The sequence below is a fragment of the Gossypium hirsutum genome, chromosome D12, assembly GCF_007990345.1.
Source record: "Gossypium hirsutum isolate 1008001.06 chromosome D12, Gossypium_hirsutum_v2.1, whole genome shotgun sequence".
NCBI classification, from domain to species: domain Eukaryota; kingdom Viridiplantae; phylum Streptophyta; class Magnoliopsida; order Malvales; family Malvaceae; genus Gossypium; species Gossypium hirsutum.
The window spans coordinates 42,848,988-42,871,387 of record NC_053448.1 but is presented as its reverse complement, the minus strand read 5'-3'; the positions used below and the strand labels follow the sequence as shown (position 1 = coordinate 42,871,387).

Sequence of the window (22,400 nt, the reverse complement as noted above, 5' to 3'; positions counted from 1 at the left end):
ATATAAGTCCTTCAACTTCTCAAAAATTTAAAATTTAGTCCATATATTTTTATTTCAAGAAATTTAGGTTTAGTTTAGCATTGTTGTTCTATTGAAAAGTGCTTTTAAAAAACTCGATCGGAAGAAATGTTTTTGAAAATTAAAATGTTCATTTTATACATGATATTAAAAATTAAAATGTTCTAATGAAAATTAAATATTTGTCGTGAGAAATTAAAATGTTTATTTTATACATGATATTGAAAATTAAAAAATAAATTAAATTAGGTAATATTTAATTTAATATAACTATATATAAAATATTTTTTAAACCTTTTAATAATTAATAAATTATTTATAAATTTAATTATAAATTAAATATTTAAAAATTTAAATATAATAGCAAATGATTTTTAAATAATTTAATATAATACATATGTAAATAATTTAATATAATGATACCTAAAATATAAATTAATGTAAATTTTTAAATATCTTTTAAATAGCTAATAGATATAAGGGTATTTTATAATTTATACTTTAAAACGCAAAGTATAAGGTATCTAAACTCCTGGTGGAATAATATTTTTTTACCACACTTTCAACTTTAAAAGTAAGTGTTTGGCATTACTTTCGAGGTGAAAAGGCATTTCTTCGCCCCCAAACTCTTTACTTTTTAAATTTTAAAATTTAGATTTAATTATTAACACTATTAAATTTGTTCGTGTGACATATTAAAATAAAAAAATACTCACTTAATAGTTATTTACCTAAAATAAATTATGTTATAAATAACTTGAATTTAATAAAATAATTTAAAGATCGTTAACAGTTGAATCTAAATTTTGAAAACTGAAAAGTGAAAAGACTAAATAATTAGAAATAAAAGTATAGAAACTAAATTTCGAACTTTTAAAGAGTACGAGGACTTATGACAAATTTAACCCATTGAAAAATATTGAAGGCCTTTTTGCAAGACAGAATGTGCTTGTTGCTCAAGCAAAGAGCCATGAAATAAGCAATATAAGTAAGCAATACATGTTTCTAAACAACCCAAATTCACTCTTTGAGTGTTTCATTTCAAGTTTTCAACTACCCCTTTTGAATTTTCGGTATGTAAAATGCTTCTCATTGACTCAATTTTTTTCATTTTTGGTGATTTTGTTGGGATTTGGGTAATGCTTAAATCATAGCTTTATCAATGGCGTGTTCTTCGATCTTCACTACTTACTGTTCAAATAACGGTGAAGCTTTGTTTTAAAAAATTTTGATTCATTTTTTTTTAAAAAGCGAGGTTGTTGTGTTACATCAAACAGTCTCAGATTTGTCTGTTTTTTTTTTTTTGCAGCTTCGATATAAATTTTCAAGTTGTTGAGCTTGAGCTTCAATAATGGCTACTGAGAATGGCTCAAATGGTGATACCAACTTACATGAAGCCAGCACATCAAAAAACCAAGAACAGCTTAATGGAGAAAATAAAGACACAGAAACCAACAAAAAGAATGAAAAAACCAACTCTATTCCATTTTACAAGCTGTTTGCATTCGCCGATCGGACAGATACCATGTTAATGATCATCGGCACGATCGGCGCGATTGGGAACGGTTTATGTATGCCACTTATGACAACCATACTTGGAGATCTTATTGATGCTTTTGGACAAAACCAGAGTAACGACCGAGTAGTTCATGTTGTCTCAAGGGTTGCTTTAAGATTTGTCTACCTCGCTGCCGGGGCCGGAACGGCGGCTTGTCTTCGTAAATAATCTCTCCTTTATATGTCTCAATTATGTCTCAATTTATCCATAGACTAATAAAGCTTGGATTTGTTGTTTTTTTGCAGAGGTGAGTTGCTGGATGGTTACAGGTGAAAGACAAGCTGCAAGAATAAGAGGTTTGTACTTAAAAACCATATTGAGACAAGATATAGCTTTCTTTGATGTGGAAACAACTACGGGAGAGGTCGTTGGGCGTATGTCCGGTGACACGGTTCTCATACAGGACGCGATGGGCGAAAAGGTATATATCGAAATCTGACTAAAAGTTTGGTTGAAATCATTGAAATAATATTAACTAATTTGGTTTTTGCAGGTTGGGAAGTTTTTACAGTTGGTGTCTACATTCTTAGGAGGTTTTGTTATAGCATTTGTTAGAGGATGGCTCCTTGCTGTTGTCATGATGTCAGCTATACCTCTACTTGTAACAGCTGGTGGAGCAATGGCTCTTATTATATCGAAGATGGTGTCTCGAGGACAAGCAGCGTATGCTAAAGCCGGCACCATCGTTGAAGAGACAATTGGTTCTATCAGAACTGTATGTTCTAACACAACATAGTTGTTGTTCTTGTTGGAAATATGTGACTGATTATTTGATATCGTTCCAGGTTGCGTCATTTACTGGTGAGCAGCAGGCTATAAGTAAATATAGCAAGCTTCTTGTTACTGCGTATAAATCAGGTGTTCATGAAGGGACTGCTGCTGGACTTGGTCTCGGTGTAGCTATGATGATCTTATTCTGCAGTTATGGTATGGCTGTATGGTTTGGTGGGAGGTTGATTTTGAACAATGGATACACCGGAGGTCAAGTCATTAATGTGATTGTCGCGGTATTGATTGGTTCTTTGTAAGTTAATTTCCGAATCTCTACATAATTATGATGCATGCTTCATAGTTCATAGGCTGAAACTGAACTCTTTGTGGTTATGGATATGTTTAAGGTCCCTGGGGCAATCATCACCATGCATGAGTGCATTTGCTGCTGGTCAAGCTGCGGCGGTTAAGATGTTCGAGACTATCAATAGGAAACCGGAGATTGACCCATACAATATGAGTGGGAAAGTGTTGGAGGACATTAACGGCGATGTAGAACTGAGGGATGTTTATTTCAGTTATCCTGCTAGACCAGAAGAGCAAATTTTCAGTGGATTCTCTCTTTCTATTCCATGTGGTACAACAGTTGCTTTGGTTGGAGAAAGTGGAAGTGGGAAATCAACTGTAATTAGTCTTATAGAAAGGTTTTACGATCCACAAGCCGGTGAAGTGCTTATCGATGGTATTAATCTTAAAGAGTTTCAACTTAGATGGATTAGGGGAAAAATTGGCCTTGTTAGCCAAGAACCTGTGTTGTTTACAGCAAGTATAAAGGATAATATTGCATATGGAAAAGAAGGTGCAACCGTAGAAGAGATACGAGCCGCTGCTGAACTTGCAAATGCTGCTAACTTCATTGATAAACTACCTCAGGTTCTAATCCCTTGTCTGAAAAACATGGTTTATATCACATATGTTATAAAAGATATGAAAGGTTTGAATTTTGAACTTAATATGTAGGGGCTAGACACCATGGTTGGAGAGCATGGAACTCAACTTTCTGGTGGACAAAAGCAAAGAGTAGCAATAGCAAGAGCAATTCTAAAGGACCCTCGGATATTGCTTTTAGACGAAGCAACAAGTGCATTAGATGCTGAATCCGAAAGAGTGGTGCAAGAAGCATTGGACCGCATAATGGGCAATAGGACTACAGTCATTGTTGCTCATCGTTTGAGTACCGTGAGAAATGCAGATTCGATTGCCGTAATTCATCGAGGAAAGATGGTTGAAAAAGGGTCACATTCAGAACTACTCAAGGATCCAGAGGGAGGGTACTCACAGCTTATTCGATTACAAGAAGTAAATAAAGAGTCGGAACAAGTAACGGATGTATCAGAAGTTAACCCGGAATCATTTAGACAATCAAGCTTGAGAAGATCAATGAAGGGATCAATCAGTAGGGGATCATCTATCGGAAGTAGCAGCCGCCATTCTTTATCTATAGCCTTTGGTGTGCCTACTGGAATAGAAGCCAATGAACCTGCAGTAGTAGAAACCGAAGACTCTACTGAACAGTCATCAAAGTATCCAGAAGTTCCCATCCGTCGGCTAGCTTACCTCAACAAGCCAGAGATTCCCGTGCTCCTACTCGGAACTATAGCTGCGACTATCAATGGTTGCATACTTCCGATTTACGGTTTACTGATTTCCCGTGTGATTGAAACATTCTATAAACCACCTCATGAGTTAAGACAGGATACAAGATTCTGGGCACTGATATATGTGGCCCTTGGCTCGGCAGCATTATTGGCATGTCCATCACGAACGTACTTCTTTTCGGTTGCTGGATGTAAACTAATCCAACGAATCCGATTAATGTGTTTTTCAAAAGTGGTTCACATGGAAGTTGGTTGGTTTGATGAACCAGATAATTCAAGTGGTTCAATTGGTGCAAGGCTCTCGGCCGATGCAGCCACAATACGTGCCTTGGTTGGTGATGCACTAGCTCAAATGGTCTCAAACCTTGCATCAGCCGTTGCCGGTTTAGTCATTGCTTTTGTTGCGAGTTGGCAATTGGCATTTATAATCATAGGACTAATCCCTTTGTTAGGGGTCAATGGATATGTTCAAATAAGAGCCATGAAGGGATTTAGCGCCGACGCAAAGGTATGCTCAAAACTATCTAAAAACCCGATACGTTTTTTAAGCATATACTTCATTTAGATGTAAATATAAATGGTTTTGCAGATGATGTACGAGGAGGCAAGCCAAGTTGCTAGTGATGCAGTCGGGAGTATACGAACGGTTGCTTCATTTTCTGCCGAGGAAAAAGTAATGGAACTCTATAGAAAGAAATGTGAAGGTCCATTGAAAGCAGGGATAAGGCAAGGGTTGATTAGTGGAGGCGGATTTGGACTTTCGTTCTTCTTGCTCTTTAATGTTTACGCCACCAGTTTCTACTCCGGATCTCGACTCGTTGAGAGTGGCGATGCCACATTCTCTGATGTTTTTCAAGTGAGTTATTGTAAGACCTTATATATTCACAATGTATGTCCCAGTGATACTGAGACCAATACCGAATTTCACAGGTTTTCTTTGCTTTGACAATGGCAACTGTTGGCATTTCTCAATCAAGCACCCTTGCTCCTGATTCCAGCAAAGCCAGGTCAGCTGCTGCTTCCATATTCGCAATTATCGACCGTAAGTCTAAGATAGACCCGAGTGACGAGTCCGGAACAACATTAGAAAACGTGAAGGGTGATATCGAACTTTCTCATGTCAGTTTCAAGTATCCATTAAGACCAGACATTCAAATTTTCCAAGACTTGAATTTATCTATCCCTGCTGGCAAGGTAACAAAACAATCCTTTTGCAATTTTATAGACACTAAACCATATATGTGTGTGTGTATGTTAATGTCAACTTTTATTTTTCAGACTGTTGCATTGGTAGGAGAAAGTGGGAGTGGGAAATCCACCGTGATATCATTATTACAGAGATTTTACGATCCCAATTCGGGACGTATCACTATCGATGGAGTCGAAATCCAAACACTCCAATTGAAATGGTTGAGGCAACAAATGGGGCTTGTTAGCCAAGAACCTATTTTGTTTAATGAAACAATCCGTGCTAACATCGCATACGGAAAGGGAGGAAACGCAACCGAGGCTGAAATCTTAGCTGCATCAGAGTTAGCCAATGCTCACAAGTTCATAAGTTCATTACAACAGGTTAGAACTCAATCATAAAATCCGGGTTTAACTCAATTGGTTCATACAATCACTTTATAATCAATTATCATACAGGGTTACGATACATTAGTAGGCGAACGAGGTGTCCAATTATCAGGTGGACAAAAGCAAAGGGTAGCCATTGCACGAGCCATAGTTAAAAGTCCGAAGATACTTCTCCTAGACGAAGCAACAAGCGCATTGGATGCCGAATCGGAGAGGGTGGTCCAGGATGCATTAGATAAAATCATGGTGGACCGCACGACGGTGGTAGTTGCTCATCGGCTGTCGACTATTAAAAATGCAGATATGATTGCAGTGGTTAAAAATGGTGTCATTGTAGAGAAAGGAAAACATGATACTTTGATAAATATCAAAGATGGTTTCTATGCTTCTTTGGTTGCACTTCATATGAGTGCTTCTACTTCATAAACTGCTGCTTAAATTGTTTGTTTTTTATGTAATCATAAAATTATTGTAAAGTAATCAGCATTTTTCTTGTTCTAATGTATTTTATAATTTTACAATAAATTTATGGTTAAAAGTTGCTTGATAAATCCCTGTATTAGAGGCAGGTTCCTGTATTTGAACCCAAGAGTTAATTTTACTTCTAGTGTTTCAATGTGGTCCCACAAGTCAATCTTTTCAGAATCCAATTCAACCATATTTTTCGACCCAAATTCCGCTAAATTACAGCTATAAAAAAGGGAGCATGAAGCAGCAGACAATACGATTTCATTGCTGTCGAGAAAGCAGGCTATGTAGTAAAGGTGTTGTGGAGAAAGCGTCATGGCTGATGGCAGAAATGAAATCCATTGATCCCACATTCTAGAGGAAAACGATGGCATTTAATTATTTAAATGGGATACAACTTGGATTGGATTGCGGTATGTGACAGCTAAATTAATTTATTTGTATAAGCTGTCACACCGTGCACGACCCGATTGCCTTTTTCAACGTCAACCTTTCAGTAAGTTTGAGAATCCACGGCCTTTTTTTTTAATATATGTATATATTTCATAAAATAAAATGGCATCTTCTAGAAAGGGAATTTTGACTTTAACGACATTAAATACTTCAAATCTTCAAACTTTTTGGATTAATTTTGTTATATTCCTTCAAGAGTTTAGACACATGTTGTTAGCACCTTTTGAAAGGACCTCAAACGTAGTCGGCCTCATTAGAAAATAATAACAATCTCATACAATTTAAGATAATTATATCTATATCAGTATATCCATTATTCATTGTAACGACCTATCACGTCACACTACAGAACAGGAGGATCCCTCCTGTAAATACCCTATTTAAAATTAAAAAATAATATTTAATGATAAAAATGACTAAATTACCTTTTAAGATATCTTTTGTCATATTCAAGACATAAGGGTAAAATAGTTATTTACCCTTTTCCATCAACCGTTTATTTGACACATGGCATACTTATGTGTCCTAAATAATTATTACTTTTATTTATTTGTGGTATCACAACGAAACCTTTTTAGTAAAATTGCACTTTAGCCCGTATACTTTTCACCACTTTTCAATAAAATCTATATCTCAAATTTTCAAATCCAACCATCTCACGTTCATAAAAAGAAAATTCTTAAATATTTGTCCCTTTTTCTAAAATGAGAAATTTGCATTTTTAGTCTACTTTTCACGAATCTTTAATTTAATCTTTACTAAAATTGTACTATTCGTACCTTTTTCCAATGTCAAATTTTGACTTTAGTATCATTGGTCAATTGATAAATTTTAAATTTTAGAGAAAAATTACTATTTATGTTTGGAAATACTTTTACTAAAGACATTCAAAATTTTAAAGTGTTGCAATTATAGATATAACTAGAATTATCATCAAATCAATTTTCTCTATTTTATTTCAAATTTTCGTTATAGTATAATTAGGGGTGTGCATAATTCGGGTAAAACCGAAAAAATTCGGTTAACCGACCGAATTCGGTTAATCGGTCGGTTAACCGAATTTTTTCGGTCGGGGGTCGGTTAATTTTTTTTATGATTTTTCGGTTAACGGTTAATTCGGTTCGAAACCGGTCAGTTAACCGAAAATTTTCGGTTAACCGAAAAAATTAATAAATAAAATTATCCAACCCAACCCAAACTCAATTACCCAACCCAATAAAACTAAAACTAAAGTTTACCCAATTACCCAATCCAATAAAACTAAAACTAAAAGACAACCCAATTTACTAAAGTCTAAAACCCAATTTACTTTAATAATTTATAAATTTTTTAAATTTTAAAAATAAAAAATAAAAAAAATTCGGGTATTTTTCGGTAATTCGGTTAATTCGGGTAATTCGGGTAATTTTTAACCAAAAATAAAAAATACATAATTTTTGGTTAATTCGGTTAACCGACCTTATTAACCGAAAAATTTCGGTTCGATTAAATTTTTTTTAAAAAAATCGGTTCGGTTAACGGTTAAAATTTTTGAAAGGTCGGTTAATTCGGTTATAATAATTTCGGGTCGGTTAACCAGTCGGTTAACCGAATGAACACCCCTAAGTATAACTCATAAGATGACCCAAGAAGCAGGAATACAAGCCCAAACTCCGAATAAAGTGGTTTATTTCTTTTAATTTTGACTCGAGTTGTTTTATACTTAAATCAATAACTTTATAGAACAAGTGGTTAAAGCTTCATTCTAACATTTCACAGACTAAAATTCAAACCTTCCTTCACAATCACATTACTCAAGAAATTGACTTTTTCAAGAATTGAATGACAACATTTTTTATTAGACCAATAAAAAAAGACCACATAAATTTCTTATCAACTTAATGGCATGGTGAGTAAAAAATCTAATTTAAAAAACTTTAGTGACTAAAATAATTTTTTTTTATAATTGGGTGACTAGAACAAAATTACTCTCATAGTTAAGTGACCATTCATGTAGTTTATAATGGCCGTTTCAGACTTAACCGCACATTGACTTAAAAAACGAATTTGGATAATTTATTAATCAAATTAAAATTTTTCATAATTCAGCGACCAAAATAAAAACATGACTAATTATTTGTTATATCTATAAGCCCAAACCCAACATATTATATATAAACTCAACATGTATTATCTAGCTAAAGTCTAATGTACATAAATTAAATGGACTTGTAAACTAAATGGGTCAAAAAATATATTGTGAAAATATAAAAACAAAAGTTACTTTTTATTTCATTCTCATTTTAATATCATGACAAATTACTCCATTGTAATTATGTTTTTAATTTAAATTTGTTATTGCATTATTTGTTATTTTTTTGTCTCTCTTTTTTTTATTGTACTAAAAATTTTAAAAAAAAGAATTGTCATTTTATTTATTTTTTAATATCAATTTGGTTAACCAACTGAATTAACCAATTTTTTCATTCAATTTAAAAAATTTTGATTCATTAACAGTTACAAGATTTAAAATTTCGATTAATTTGGATAATAATAGTTCGATTCGGGCATTAACTGAACTAATCGTTTGAGCATCCTTAGTTAATATTTTAAAAAAAATAAATCTCAAAATTATACATGAACTTTGGTTCAAGATGCACTGTTATACACAAACTTCGGTTTTGTACAATTTTATACATGAAATTTTAAGATGATCTAATTTTCTAAAAATTGCTAGAAGAATTAATGATATAGTCATTTTACATTTGGATATTGCATATATACAAATAATTATGTTGATTCAATATAAAAAATAGGTATATTTATTTTAAATGTATGCAATTGAATCAAAATAAAAAATTTATGCATGCATTCGAACTACAATCAAATTTTCATATACATAATTGTACCAAATCAATTTTCAAGTGCCCAATTGCATATTAAATCAATACATGTACAGTTTGAGATTTATTTCTTAACAAAAGTAATTTAAATTTATTTTCTACAATGAGACTCCAATTATGATTGGGCTAACCCCTGAGATAACCCAACAAACTAGAACACAAGCCTAAAACTTGAATAACGTGGCTTCTTGTGTTATTGTTTTTGAGTTAGTAGACGAAATATAATATTATTTAACTACAGTAAGATTTATGGGTAAATATTATTTAACCCAAAATGACGTAGTTTTATCTTTTAACTTTATGATTTTGACTTTTAACTTTAAAAATTGTAAACATTTATAAAAAAGACGTAGTTTTGCATTTTCTTATTTGAATTTTTAGATAACTTAAATTGTGTAATTCATTTTCAAGTTAAACCAAAAAATTTGATTTCTTTATTCGAGTTGATCAGAATAACTCGATTAACTCGAACTATTTAATTCAAAATTTAAATTTTTTATCAAAATTTTTGAATCGAATCAAATTTTGCGCAGCCCTAATGATCGTACAAAATACTTACCCATGTATTTATCTTTAAAATTTAAAATATTAACACTTCTTGAAACAATGGTCGAGACTTTTTTTTCCTATCGGTACTAGACTTGTCCATGGGCCAGGCGGCCCGGCCCGGCCCAACGGCCCGTCTGAAATATGGAAGGGTTCGGGTAAAAATATAGGCCCGAAATATGGGTTTGGGCAAAAAAATGAGGCCCGTTTAAAAAATGGGCCGGGCTCGGGCTCAACTTTTTTGGCCTGGGCCCAGCCCGGCCCGAATATAATAAATATATATATATTTTATTTTTATTTTTTAATTTTAAAATACTTTAAAAATATTTTTTTTTATTTTTTTTAATTTTAAAATATTTTTTTGTGTTTATTAAAAACCGTGACGGACTCGGGCTTATTATTTTTTCCCGGGCCGGGTATGGGCAAAATTTCAGGCTCATATTTCGGACCAGGCCGGACCCGAGCCTAAGAGTCGGGCCAAATTTTTTGGGGCCCGGCCCGGCCCATGGACAGGTCTAATCGGTACTTTAAATGTCCAAATTGATACACTTGTGGGCCGAAAAAAGAAAAAGGAAATAAATGCGTTGCTATAATCAAACGGCAGCGTTTTATTCCTTGAAGCAGAAAACAAAATATGTAAACTAGCCGTTGGATTATGAGAGAGTCCATTTTGTGAATACGAAATCTAGGAGCCAATAAATTGACACGTAGGAAACATAGACGGCGTCGTTTAAATTAAGAACACGTCATGTCAACCAATCAAAAGAAGCGATCGAGCCAGCGGGGGAAGAACGCAAATTATTATTTTAGTTTTTTTTATTAGGTTAAAATTTTAATTTAGTCCTATATGCTTTTATAGTTTAAAAAATTCATTATCTGCATTCTAGAATAGTTAATCATATTATTATTTGGATTTTGGACTGAATGATAGTTGTTTAAATCGGATAGGTAGGGATATTAATATAGAGAGTGGTTTTACATCGGTTAGATTGAAAATTGATACGGATTAATTAAATCAAATTTTTTTTATATTTTTAATATATTTTTAAATTAGATCTATTCTATTAACAGGATTGACGAATCAGTGACATGATTAATTCGACCACTGATTTGATTTACAAAATTGATATTTTAACAAAAATTAAGTAAATAATAAACAATAAAATATGTAATTCTGTATCATAGAAAATAAAAATAATTATAAATTAAATATTTATTTAAAAGTAATTATATCAAATTTGATTATAGACAATAAAAATCTCAAAGGGGAGGTATAGGGGTTAAAACCCCAACAAATAGAGGAACAAAGGGTGAGTGATTAAAAAGAATAAAAGATTATTATGATTCCAAGTCTATGATGATTCAAAGAAAAAGATTCTCCTTTCTTTCTCATTTTCCTCTCATATCAGGTATGAAATCTCCTTAATTTTTTTTTATATTCCTAAAAACCCTAGATTATATTCCAGTGTTGTTCTTTTTTTTAATTTTAGATTTTGGATTTTGGAAGAAAGGTATTGTATTGAAGTTTGAATTGAGGTGTAAGATAGAGAGCTGAGTGATCAAAGCTCCTTCATTTGGAAGGTGAATTTTATGGGTGGGGGATTCTTGAATCTTGATTGAATTCTTGCAAATTGCTTTGTTTTGTTTTGTTTTTTTGGGTTCCCTTCGAAATCCAATCTTGGCTGTTGTTTGTTTTATGGGGGTTTTATGGTTTTCTTTTGGTGAACACCGCATCGAAGTTTTTGCAAAAGCTTGAATTTGGTAGGGCGTTACTTGTTTTTAGTCCCTTTGTTTCATCGTTCTTGATATTCAATTAAGAGAAAGCTTTCAATTCAATTGCAATGGCTACTCCGCCACAAGCATCTCCCGGAGCACCTAATACTGATAAAAAGAGTCCAATGACTCCTGCTCCTCCCACAATTTCACCTGGTGCACCTAGATTCACTCCTCCAAATTTACAACAAGATCAGATCGCTTCCCCTTCTATAAAGAATCCGATTATGCTATCACCGGAAAATGGGGTCAAAACCGGAAGCCCTGTTCCCCATCTGAGTACTCCTCCTGGCCCTCCTGTATTTACATCGCCTGTCCGGCCTGCTGCTGTGCCTTTCCGAACCTCTCCTGTGACCCCCCAGCCGGTGGCTTTCTCATCAGGTTCGTCTTTGCCCACATCTTCACCTCCCCATTTTCCGAATGGGTCAGCTGAGCTTCAACAGCAACTTCCCGGTGCTACGGAGGAATCAATGCCCGCAGGAGAGTCACCATGCGTTTTATTCTCAGCTCATAAGGTATCTTATTGTTCTCAGTTTCCTGTGCTTTTGGTACCTAAGTCTCAATGTTCTTTTTTCAGATTTTGTGATTTGTACATATTATTAAAATTTACAGTCTGTTTATCTTGCAATTATGTGCACTATTTGTATGTATAATTTGCTTGTCCTCTACTATCTATTTTGTATATTAGTTGTTGAAACACAAGAAGCTAGCAAATGTACCTAGTTTAGGCTTCGGAGTATTGGTTTCTCCTGGGAGGGAAACTTCAACGGGTCCTCAAGTGATACACCGTGATCCTCATCGATGCCATAATTGTGGAGCTTATTCAAATCTTTATTCCAACATACTAATTGGCTCAGGCCAATGGCAGTGTGTAATATGCCGGAATCTAAATGGAAGTGAAGGTGAATATATAGCTTCAAGCAAGGAAGAGCTCCGTAATTTTCCTGAGCTGTCGTCACCTTTGGTTGATTTTATTCAAACAGGGAATAAGAGGCCAAGTTTTGTACCTGTTACTGATTCCAGAACTTCCGCACCGGTTGTTCTTGTTATTGATGAATGTTTAGATGAGGCACACCTTCAGCATTTACAGAGCTCCTTGCATGCTTTTGTCGATTCAGTACCACCGACAACCAGAATAGGAATCATTTTGTATGGTAGCACAGTATCAGTGTATGACTTTACGGAGGAATCCATAGCGTCTGCTGATGTGATTCCTGGTGGCACTTCACCAACACAGGAGACCTTGAAAGGATTGATTTATGGAACTGGTATATACTTGTCGCCAATGCATGCTTCAAAAGAGGTTGCACACCTAATATTCTCTTCATTGAGGCCATACAAGTTGAATGTTCCAGAAGTGTCAAGAGATAGATGCTTGGGTACTGCTGTTGAGGTCGCTATGGCAATTATTCAAGGACCATCTGTAGATATGTCTCGAGGTGTAGTTAAAAGGCCAGGTGGCAATAGCAGGATCATTATTTGTGCTGGCGGACCAAATACTTATGGTCCTGGGTCTGTCCCTCATTCTTATACTCACCCTAATTATCCTCATAGAGAAAAGACAGCAATCAAATGGATGGAGCGACTTGGTCGTGAGGCTCATCAACATAACATAGTGGTTGACATTCTCTGTGCTGGGACTTGCCCTGTAAGGGTTCCTGTGCTGCAGCCACTTGCAAATGCTTCAGGAGGTGTGTTGGTTCTTCATGATGACTTTGGTGAAGCCTTTGGTGTAAACTTACAAAGGGCATCTGCCAGAGCTGCCAGTTCCCATGGTTTGTTGGAGATACGTTGTTCTGATGATATTCTTGTTACTCAGGTTGTGGGTCCTGGTGAAGAGGCAAATATAGACACCCATGAAACCTTTAAAAATGATATGGCTGTCTCTATTCAAATGCTGAGTGTTGAAGAAACACAGTGCTTCTCAATATCGATGCAGAATAAACATGACATCAAGAGTGATTACGTATTTTTCCAGTTTGCTATTCAATACTCAAATGTTTATCAAGCTGATATAGCTAGAGTGATTACTATCAGATTGCCAACTGTGGATAGTGTTTCGGCCTATCTTCAGAGTGTTCAAGATGAGGTGGCTGCAGTCATAATTGCCAAGAGGACTCTGCTGCAAGCAAAAAGTTATTCTGATGCAATTGATATGCAGACAACAATAGATGAGAGAGTTAAAGATATTGCTTCAAAATTTGGGTCTCAAGTGCCAAAGTCAAAGCTTTATCGGTTCCCAAAAGAAATATCTTTACTACCAGAGCTTCTATTCCATCTTAGGAGGGCCCACTGTTGGGAAGTATAGTTGGTCATGAAGATGAGAGGTCTGTACTGCGGAATTTGTTTTTGAATGCATCCTTTGATCTTTCTCTTCGCATGATTGCCCCTCGTTGTCTGATGCACCGGGAAGGAGGCACTTTCGAAGAATTGCCTACTTATGATCTCGCCATGCAGTCTGATACAGCTGTTGTTCTAGACCATGGTACAGATGTCTTCATTTGGTTGGTATGTAAATCGACCCACCTTTTAGCTTTCTTATGCTCTATATCTGCTATATTTGATTTCTAGCTGCTTTTGCTTCTATGTTGTCATCTCTGATTTATGGAGTCTGCATGCACAGACTGTCCTATACAGGGTCCATTTTTGCTATGTGATCGAATAGACATCTGTTAACATATTTAGTTTGAAGGGTAGGGTTTGAATTGAGAAGTTATTTGTGCTTTGCTAAATTCACAAGGTAAATAAGGTCGCAGATATGTCATCCATCGACCATGTTTATATCATTGATTCTCTATGTGTTTTACATGGCATGTTTATATCTGGAGACAGGTTGGCCAGGTTACTTTGTATAGAAACATCTTTAAAAGCTAGGCTTATTAAACATCTTCCTTTCAACTGTTGGCTTCAGGGTGCCGAACTTGCAGCTGATGAAGGAAGAAGTGCAGCAGCTTTGGCAGCTTGTAGAACATTGGCTGAAGAGCTCACGGAGTTACGATTTCCAGCACCTCGGATCCTGGCATTCAAGGTTTTTTTTCCTTGATTGATCCCAACTTTCTATTAGCTTTGCATTGTTGTGTCTTTATTTTGTTAGCCATTGACAGAAAAGAACCTAATGATCCTATTTCATTTCAGGAGGGCAGCTCTCAGGCTCGATATTTTGTTTCTCGGCTCATACCAGCAAACAAGGATCCTCCTTACGAGCAGGTAAGAGAGAAAAAACAAGGATCTTGTGCATTTTTGGAAACATTTCGGTATTAACCATCCATGATACTATTGCAGGAGGCAAGATTTCCTCAGCTTCGAACCCTGACAATTGAACAACGGACGAAACTGAAAAGCAGTTTTATACATTTCGATGATCCGAGCTTCTGCGAATGGATTCGGGGTTTAAAAGCAGTGCCCCCGGAACCAATCTAAGAGATGTTTTAGGTATTTTTGCAGTTAAAATCCCTCCAAAAAAGGAGTCCCCGGAGAGTTGCATCCAATCATCATTTATTCGGTACCATTCTGCTCTTTCTTTTTGTTCTTCTCCCTGTTGAAGGAATGTAATCTAACTCATTCATCTTTTCCTTTTTCCTAATCAATTTTTTCCCTTTTCTAGTTTTTTTTTTTAATACAAGATTTCCCTTTTTGTTAAAGGAACTTGAAAGGATAAGCTATACTTGATAGTAAACTGTTACAAGTTTCAGAATTGTTCTTTCATTTTTTTAGCTGAAAATGATTTGTTAGAGCAGTGCATGGTGTCATTTTTATATCAAATTATTATGCCATTTTTGTATGTTTTTGTGAAGAGTCCAATTTGTAATGCCATTATTTCCAAGTCTCTTCCAATGGTATCCCTGTGGTTGCTGCAGCATTTTTTTTTCTTAAGTTCAGGAAGTTTTTGTTATTGTTGTTATATTAAAACTTCAAAAGATTTTATATTTAATATAAATTTTAATGTTTTATAATTTCATATTGGGTTAATTAATTTTTTTTTGGGCAGAATTGAAAAGCAGTTTACAATAAAACAAAAGTAGGTGATCAATTTACTGTGCTAATCTCATCTCAGGGCTCCTTGAAGTAGTAACTAATAGCTTTTTGGTTAGGCGTTAGTCATTAAATTATTCAAAAGTTTATATTTAAGTTAAAGTGGGAGTGTTTTATTGGATGCTTGAAAAGACAGATTATACGCACGGGTATTTTGATTATTCAATTTAAAAAAGTTATAAAACATTAAATCATTTAAAAAATTTGTATTTAAGTCAAAAGTGGGATGGTTGAAAAGCCAGATCATCGAGAGTTTTATTAGATGTCTGAAAAGACAAAATCATACTGGTGTGATTATACTTTGTCAGATTTAAACTCTACCTTATCTTATAACATATATTGTAAAAGGTATTTTTTGTGGGTGATTATGCACGCTCGATATTTTAAGTACCCTTTTTAAACACTCAATTCTCTACAGAGTAGGGAGACAATCTCCGCCTAGAATAATACTAGACCTCTTACAAGAATTTTGTCGGCTGAAATTGGCCTTCTTCAATAAAATATTAAAAAATTCAAAGACAAAAATAGATTATAACATGATGACGAACTCAACTATTTGAAATAAACAAAAAAAATCTATTTTTATTTCGGAGTTGGGTCCTATTTGATTATGAGAACATTGTTATAAACAATATTGCCCCAGCATTTAAATATATAAAATAAAAAATTAATAGGGCTAATTACCAAACACCTCAATTTACTGTCTAAATTCTAAATTGGCTTCCAAATCTCAAGATATTCTAATTGAATTATTAAAGTATTAGTATTATATGAAGATCCTTTATTCAACTTAATTATCAATATAGGCATTAAATAAATTAAATTATAAATTCGTATGTACTTATTGCATGAATAATTTGAATCTGATGTATTAAAAAAATTATAAACATGTTTTATCCAAGTTGTCTAAGTTGTAAACACATCAATATGTTCAACATTAGATTTGAGCAAGCGATATGCATGCTAACTAATTGCGAAGAACTTAATTTATACTATATTAATATTTTAAGGATTCAATTTAAAATTTAGGCCATAGTTTTAGGAGAGCAAGTGAAATTAACCCAAGAAATAAATAATAGAAACAGATTAGGCTATTAGGGATTTAGGAGCCGCTGACCCGTAATCCGCGGCTGTATCCCGAGTTACTGAGCTGGTCCAGTTGTGAGTCGTAACGAGTGACCACGACTTTAATTTACCCGCTAAACGGGTTCCCCATTTCCCAGTGAGTCAAACTCGAAAGCCAGGGTTTTACACTCTAATTTATCAGCATCTTTCTCCCCCGCCGCCCATCTTTTTTTATTTCCGTCTCTTTATCTTCTCATTTCTTCACTGTGTATAGAGAATAAGCTAAAAAGCAAATCAAACCATCTTCCACCATTCTTTGGTAAGACTTCACGTTTTCCCCCTTTGCTTTCCATTTTCATTTTGCTTTTTTTTTCCCAGTTTTTCTTTTTAATTTCGATTTCCACTTCCAGCTTTCTAAAATTTGGCTTGTCCTTTTAATTCTTGAGCAATTTTAATTTTTTCAACGATTTTATGGTTACCCATTTGAGTTTTGACATGAATGCTTTGTACCCTTTCTTTAAAATGTCAAAGAACATTGCCTTTTGGACACTCCAGGAAAAATAACTTCCAAATCTCTGATCTGAAAGTCGGTCAACGCAGTAAAAGTAATGGATAATTGCTTATTCACTAATCTAGACACTTATTCTCCAATGAATAAGATCTTTTCCGCATGCTTGAGACTGTAGCAATGTGTAATTACTAGGGTAGTGAATTTATTTTGCCTTGATGGGGATACACTGTTTCTAATTCTTCTACTTTTATGTTTTTATGTGTGTTTTTACTTGAAGTTGAACATATGGCTGGAGGGGAGCAGAAAAAGGGTGGAGGGGAGCAGAAAAAGGCTGGCGGTGGTACGTTTTCTTTTGGGGCTTGTTTTGGTTAGATTTTTATTATTAATGAGTGCATAAAGGTATGGTGGTTTCTATGTTTGTGAATACTTTGTTGTTGTAGGAGGGAAAAAGAAGGAAGTGAAGAAGGAAACTGGTTTGGGTCTCTCCTTTACCAAGGATGAGAATTTTGGTGAATGGTACTCTGAGGTATGTTTTGTAGCAATTATGCAATGATTTAGTGCTTGTTATACTAAATTGGGATCTTAATATCTTATTATATACTCATTTTGGCTTTTTTTAGGTTGTTGTCAATGGTGAAATGATTGAGTACTATGACATTTCTGGATGTTATATTCTTAGGCCATGGGCAATGTCAATATGGGAGAACATGCAAGTGAGTCGTATGATCTTTCTATATTGCATTTTATCTAGTAAATAAGTAGAAGTTTTCATTGGTTATGGTTGCTAATCCTCTATCTTCCTTTCTTTTGTGGTTAACTTATCCATCATGTGAAACTGTAGACGTTCTTCGATGCGGAAATCAAGAAAATGAAAGTCAAGAATTGTTATTTCCCTCTTTTTGTATCTCCGGGTGTTTTGCAAAAGGAGAAGGATCACATAGAGGGTTTTGCTCCCGAGGTGAGAACTAAGTTCTTTTTTGGCATGATGACATTGTGATTGTGGAAAATGCCTCAGCTTGAAGTTTCTACTTTTCTTTAATCATTTTTTGAAGTCATTTGAAACTAATTTTTAGGATCCTGATTTAATCAGGTTGCTTGGGTGACAAAATCTGGTGAGTCTGATTTGGAGGTGCCAATTGCTATCCGCCCAACTAGTGAGACAGTTATGTATCCCTACTATTCTAAGTGGATCAGAGGACACCGTGACTTGCCTTTGAAGCTTAACCAGTGGTGCAATGTTGTTCGATGGGAGTTTAGCAACCCCACACCATTTATCAGGTAGTTTGTGTTAAACTCCGTTGTCTACTTTAGCTCTTCCATTTTGATCGTACTTCCTTTCCCCCTGCCCATTCCACCTGATGGATTATCCCATACATGTAATGAGATGCTAGTTTTCAGATAATTTTCTAATATTGGGTCAATTTTCTTAGCATTAGTTATTAATGTTCACAGATGTGTAGATTAATTACTCTATTCTTTCAATGGCAAGCTAGAATTTTTATTTAAAATATTTGAGAATGGATTTTGCACTGCTAACTTGATGCTTGATTGTAGGAGTCGTGAATTTCTATGGCAGGAAGGGCATACTGCCTTCGCAACCAAGGAAGAGGCAGACACTGAGGTAGCAGTCTTAAAATTTTTACTTTTGAGAAGTATTTAAACTTAAGAGAGGTAAAGTTTGTGCATTGTGCTGTTGGAGTCCGATGGGCTTGGTTGTAATCAGCCATGCAAGATTTCCATTTACTTTGACCTTCCCAATTCAATCTGGAAGAGAGACGATAAATAAAGGGGAAAATGAATGGAAATATTGCATGGCTGATCCTTTATTCTTCCACATTTACCAACAACTGGCTTTTGGTTTAAAAAAGCATTATTGCCTCAGAATTCCTGAATTAAGTATTTAAGTAAGCATTTCAGAAAGTTCACATGAGATGTTATTTTATAATCGTCAATAATGTTAATATATTTTTGTTGTTTGTTTTTGCAATGTGTAAATAATCAAATGGTTATAGTTCATTGCTCTTACTAGTTGCACTTTTATTGCCTTTTGAAGTATCATTGAAGAATGTGCCTGTGCCTTAGAACCTTTTGTGTCTGTCCAAGTACGGATTGTTTTGGTGAATATATTATGGAAGGACTGATGTGCTAAAAATTACATGCTGATTTATATGTATTTTATTGTTGAATTTACTTTGTGCTTGTAGATTGTAGACTTTAGCTCCAGAATCTAACATGCAATATATTCTCATTTTCACATCATTTTTGGTATATTGTGCTGTTAACAAACCTGGAAAAACAGGACTTATTAACCAACAGTGGTAAGCATATCCACTGGATCACTTTAAATCTATCTAAACTTTTGTTATACATCAGGTTCTTCAAATATTGGAGCTATACCGACGTATATATGAAGAATTCTTGGCAATTCCTGTTACGAAAGGCAGGAAGAGTGAACTGGAGAAGTTTGCTGGTGGACTTTACACAACCAGCGTTGAGGTATAGTATAAGCATGCATGTAATAACAATTTGGACTAGTTATAATCAATAATAAATTGTCTGCTTGATCAGTGTGCTTTAATCTAAAGTGAGGAGCTTTTGACCTGATCATATCATGATAGGCATTTATTCCAAACACTGGCCGTGGTATTCAAGGTGCAACCTCCCATTGTTTGGGCCAAAACTTCGCAAAAATGTTTGAGATAAACTTTGAAAATGAAAAGGGGGAAAAGTCTATGGTCTGGCAGAATTCCTGGGCATATAGCACTCGAACGGTAAAACACTTTTCCCTTTACTTTGAGTGGTCTTAGCATTTATTAATTCAAGTTCCTTGTGATACCAACCTGTCATGTATATTTTGTTGTTTTAGGTGATCGCACAGACTTGCTAGTCAAAAGAATCCCTAACCACTCATAATTCTCTTTAATTCTTCCCTCCTTATTCTTGCTATTCTGCTTATTTGTTATCCTGCTGTTTTTCTTTTTCCTTTTTTTTTCAGATTGGGGTAATGGTGATGGTTCATGGGGATAACAAAGGCTTAGTGCTGCCTCCAAAAGTAGCAGCTTTGCAAGTTATTGTGATTCCTGTGCCCTACAAAGATGCAGATACTCAAGGTATCTTTGATGCCTGTGCTGCCACTGTGGCAATCCTCTCTGATGCTGGTATTCGTGCTGAAGCTGATCTTAGAGAGAACTACTCACCTGGTTGGAAGTACTCAAACTGGGAAATGAAAGGTGTTCCACTAAGGATTGAAATAGGACCTCGAGACTTGGCAAATAATCAGGTGAATCCCCACCCCTTTTTCTCATTGCTGCTTTCCTTCTATTCTTTTGCGTATTAGTTTCCTATTATTTAACCAAAATGTGTTTTATTTGACAGGTGCGTGCAGTTCGCCGTGACAATGGAGAAAAGACTGATATCTCTAGAGTCTTTTTGGTTGAACAAGTAAAAGGAATGTTGGAAAAGATTCAACAGAACCTATTTGATGTGGCAAAACAAAAAAGAGATGCCTGCATTGAAGTTGTAAAAACTTGGGATGAGTTTATAAAAGCTCTCGGGCAAAAGAAACTGATCTTAGCTCCTTGGTGTAATGAGGAGGTATGACTTGAATTTGCAGAATCCTTATTATTTGCAGGGATCATGATATTTAATCGGTGTTGTTTTAATGCTTATGTCTTATCCTTTATCTCAGAATTGCATCATTAATATGAAGTATTTTGTTAGGCACCAACATGAGTTGGATCATATTTAAATCTCTCCAGGCATATGTTACTAATGTTCTTAAATGACGTTTTATGTTTTGTATATATAGGAGGTGGAGAAAGATGTTAAAGCTCGAACAAAGGGTGAGATGGGAGCAGCTAAGTCTCTATGTACCCCATTTGAACAGCCTGAACTTCCAGAAGGTACTTGATTCCATCTAAGCAGGCATTTCTTTTAAATACAATAGGATACTTTTCCCCTCTTATAATACTAGTGGTGATCTTTTGTTTTTCTATGAACTGTTAAACTGCCTAAAAATCTAGTCTGCGAACAAACTGTGAAAATTATTGGAATTAGAGAAATAGGGGAGGATGAATGAAGGATTAAGTAAAAGCTAGAGAAGCTGGTGAGCTTGGTTCAGGCAAGCCTCATATATGTGAGGAATCAAAGCTTCCTCTAGTTGCTATTGTTGTGAACAATACAGTCTTTTCTCACTGAGTGAACTCTGTGAATTCCACCTTGCATTAGCAGGGAGACTCGTGTGGATGCAGTTCGATTACTTGAAACTTTTCATTTACAAAAGAAAAGAATGGGGGAAAGGGGAAATAGGATATTATATGTCTTGTATAATTCTTTATTCATCCAAAGGAAATATTATGCAGGTACTAAATGCTTTGCTTCTGGGAAGCCTGCAACAAAGTGGACCTATTGGGGCAGAAGTTACTAGGTTTATTCACTTTTTAAAACCATCTCCTTTTCATGGTTCTTTGCCTGATGTCAACGGTTCTGGTCATTGGGGCCATTGTAAACGGGGAAATTTTCAATTTAAAATTGTTATATGAAACTGATGAGAGGATTCAGTTTTTAATCATGTTAAAACTTCTGTGATCTTTCTTTTTCCTTTTTGTCTGAATTTTGCTTTGCTATAATAGATACACTGTGTTTTATCTGATGTTTATTACAATTTGCATACTTAGAATATATGGCCATTGTACTTGGAAAATCATGTCATGTTCTGGTTGATATGGTAATGGCTTGGATCCTTTTTTCTTATTGCTGCGATATCTTCTTCCGGCTTTTGCAAGCACTGTATTATAGGGTGGCAGAGTCAAATATAGCCCTCTGATGTTACACTTGATTATAAAAGTGAGTAATATAGTTTTCTTTCTTACATTTAATTTTAAAGCAAAGCAAATAGTTAGAACTATAAAGAAATATAACATTAAGAGAATGTTGATTTATTATGCTTTTGTAGTGACAGAGAAAAAGTGAGCAAATTAGAATTTGTGATTTTTTTTTTCCATTTTAGTTTGAAACATTTTTATTTTTTGTCACGAAGAATTTTATTTATTTTATGGTTTTTATTTGAGAATTTTTTTTTGTAATTATATTGAATTTTTACTAAACTCAGAGGATGGGATGATCCTCTTTTGGTTAAGAAGAATGGC

The 22,400-nt window shown here is 34.7% G+C and overlaps 3 protein-coding genes across 4 annotated transcripts; all 3 read left to right on the top strand.

Moving 5' to 3' along the window:
• Positions 1-972: 972 nt before the first annotated feature.
• On the top strand, positions 973-6,149 carry LOC107945989 (ABC transporter B family member 4). Of its 2 annotated transcripts, none has more exons than XM_016880165.2 (11): positions 973-1,091; positions 1,328-1,736; positions 1,822-1,997; positions 2,070-2,291; positions 2,362-2,600; positions 2,695-3,220; positions 3,308-4,453; positions 4,535-4,801; positions 4,876-5,139; positions 5,224-5,517; positions 5,593-6,149. In XM_016880165.2, the coding sequence occupies exons 2-11, from the start codon at positions 1,370-1,372 to the stop codon at positions 5,947-5,949; spliced, it is 3,858 nt and encodes a 1,285-aa protein (XP_016735654.1). In that variant the 5' UTR covers positions 973-1,091; positions 1,328-1,369; the 3' UTR covers positions 5,950-6,149. The 2 variants fall into 2 exon arrangements, with proteins under 2 accessions (XP_016735654.1, XP_016735655.1); XM_016880166.2 differs by having other exon boundaries at positions 1,083-1,223.
• A 4,986-nt stretch (positions 6,150-11,135) lies between these two features.
• Positions 11,136-15,350, top strand: LOC107945988 (protein transport protein SEC23). Its single transcript, XM_016880164.2, is given in 6 exon segments — positions 11,136-12,160; positions 12,334-13,927; positions 13,930-14,153; positions 14,557-14,673; positions 14,781-14,852; positions 14,928-15,350. Coding segments are annotated over 6 exon segments (2,592 nt in total). The 5' UTR covers positions 11,136-11,713; the 3' UTR covers positions 15,066-15,350.
• A 1,380-nt stretch (positions 15,351-16,730) lies between these two features.
• On the top strand, positions 16,731-21,910 carry LOC107945987 (proline--tRNA ligase, cytoplasmic). The gene is made up of 13 exons (XM_016880162.2): positions 16,731-17,061; positions 17,531-17,593; positions 17,694-17,779; positions 17,874-17,966; positions 18,095-18,211; positions 18,344-18,531; positions 18,808-18,874; positions 19,627-19,749; positions 19,872-20,024; positions 20,249-20,533; positions 20,629-20,847; positions 21,062-21,155; positions 21,615-21,910. Exons 2-13 carry the CDS (start codon positions 17,539-17,541, stop codon positions 21,677-21,679), a joined length of 1,545 nt encoding a protein of 514 aa, XP_016735651.1. The 5' UTR covers positions 16,731-17,061; positions 17,531-17,538; the 3' UTR covers positions 21,680-21,910.
• The last annotated feature ends 490 nt before the right edge of the window (positions 21,911-22,400 follow it).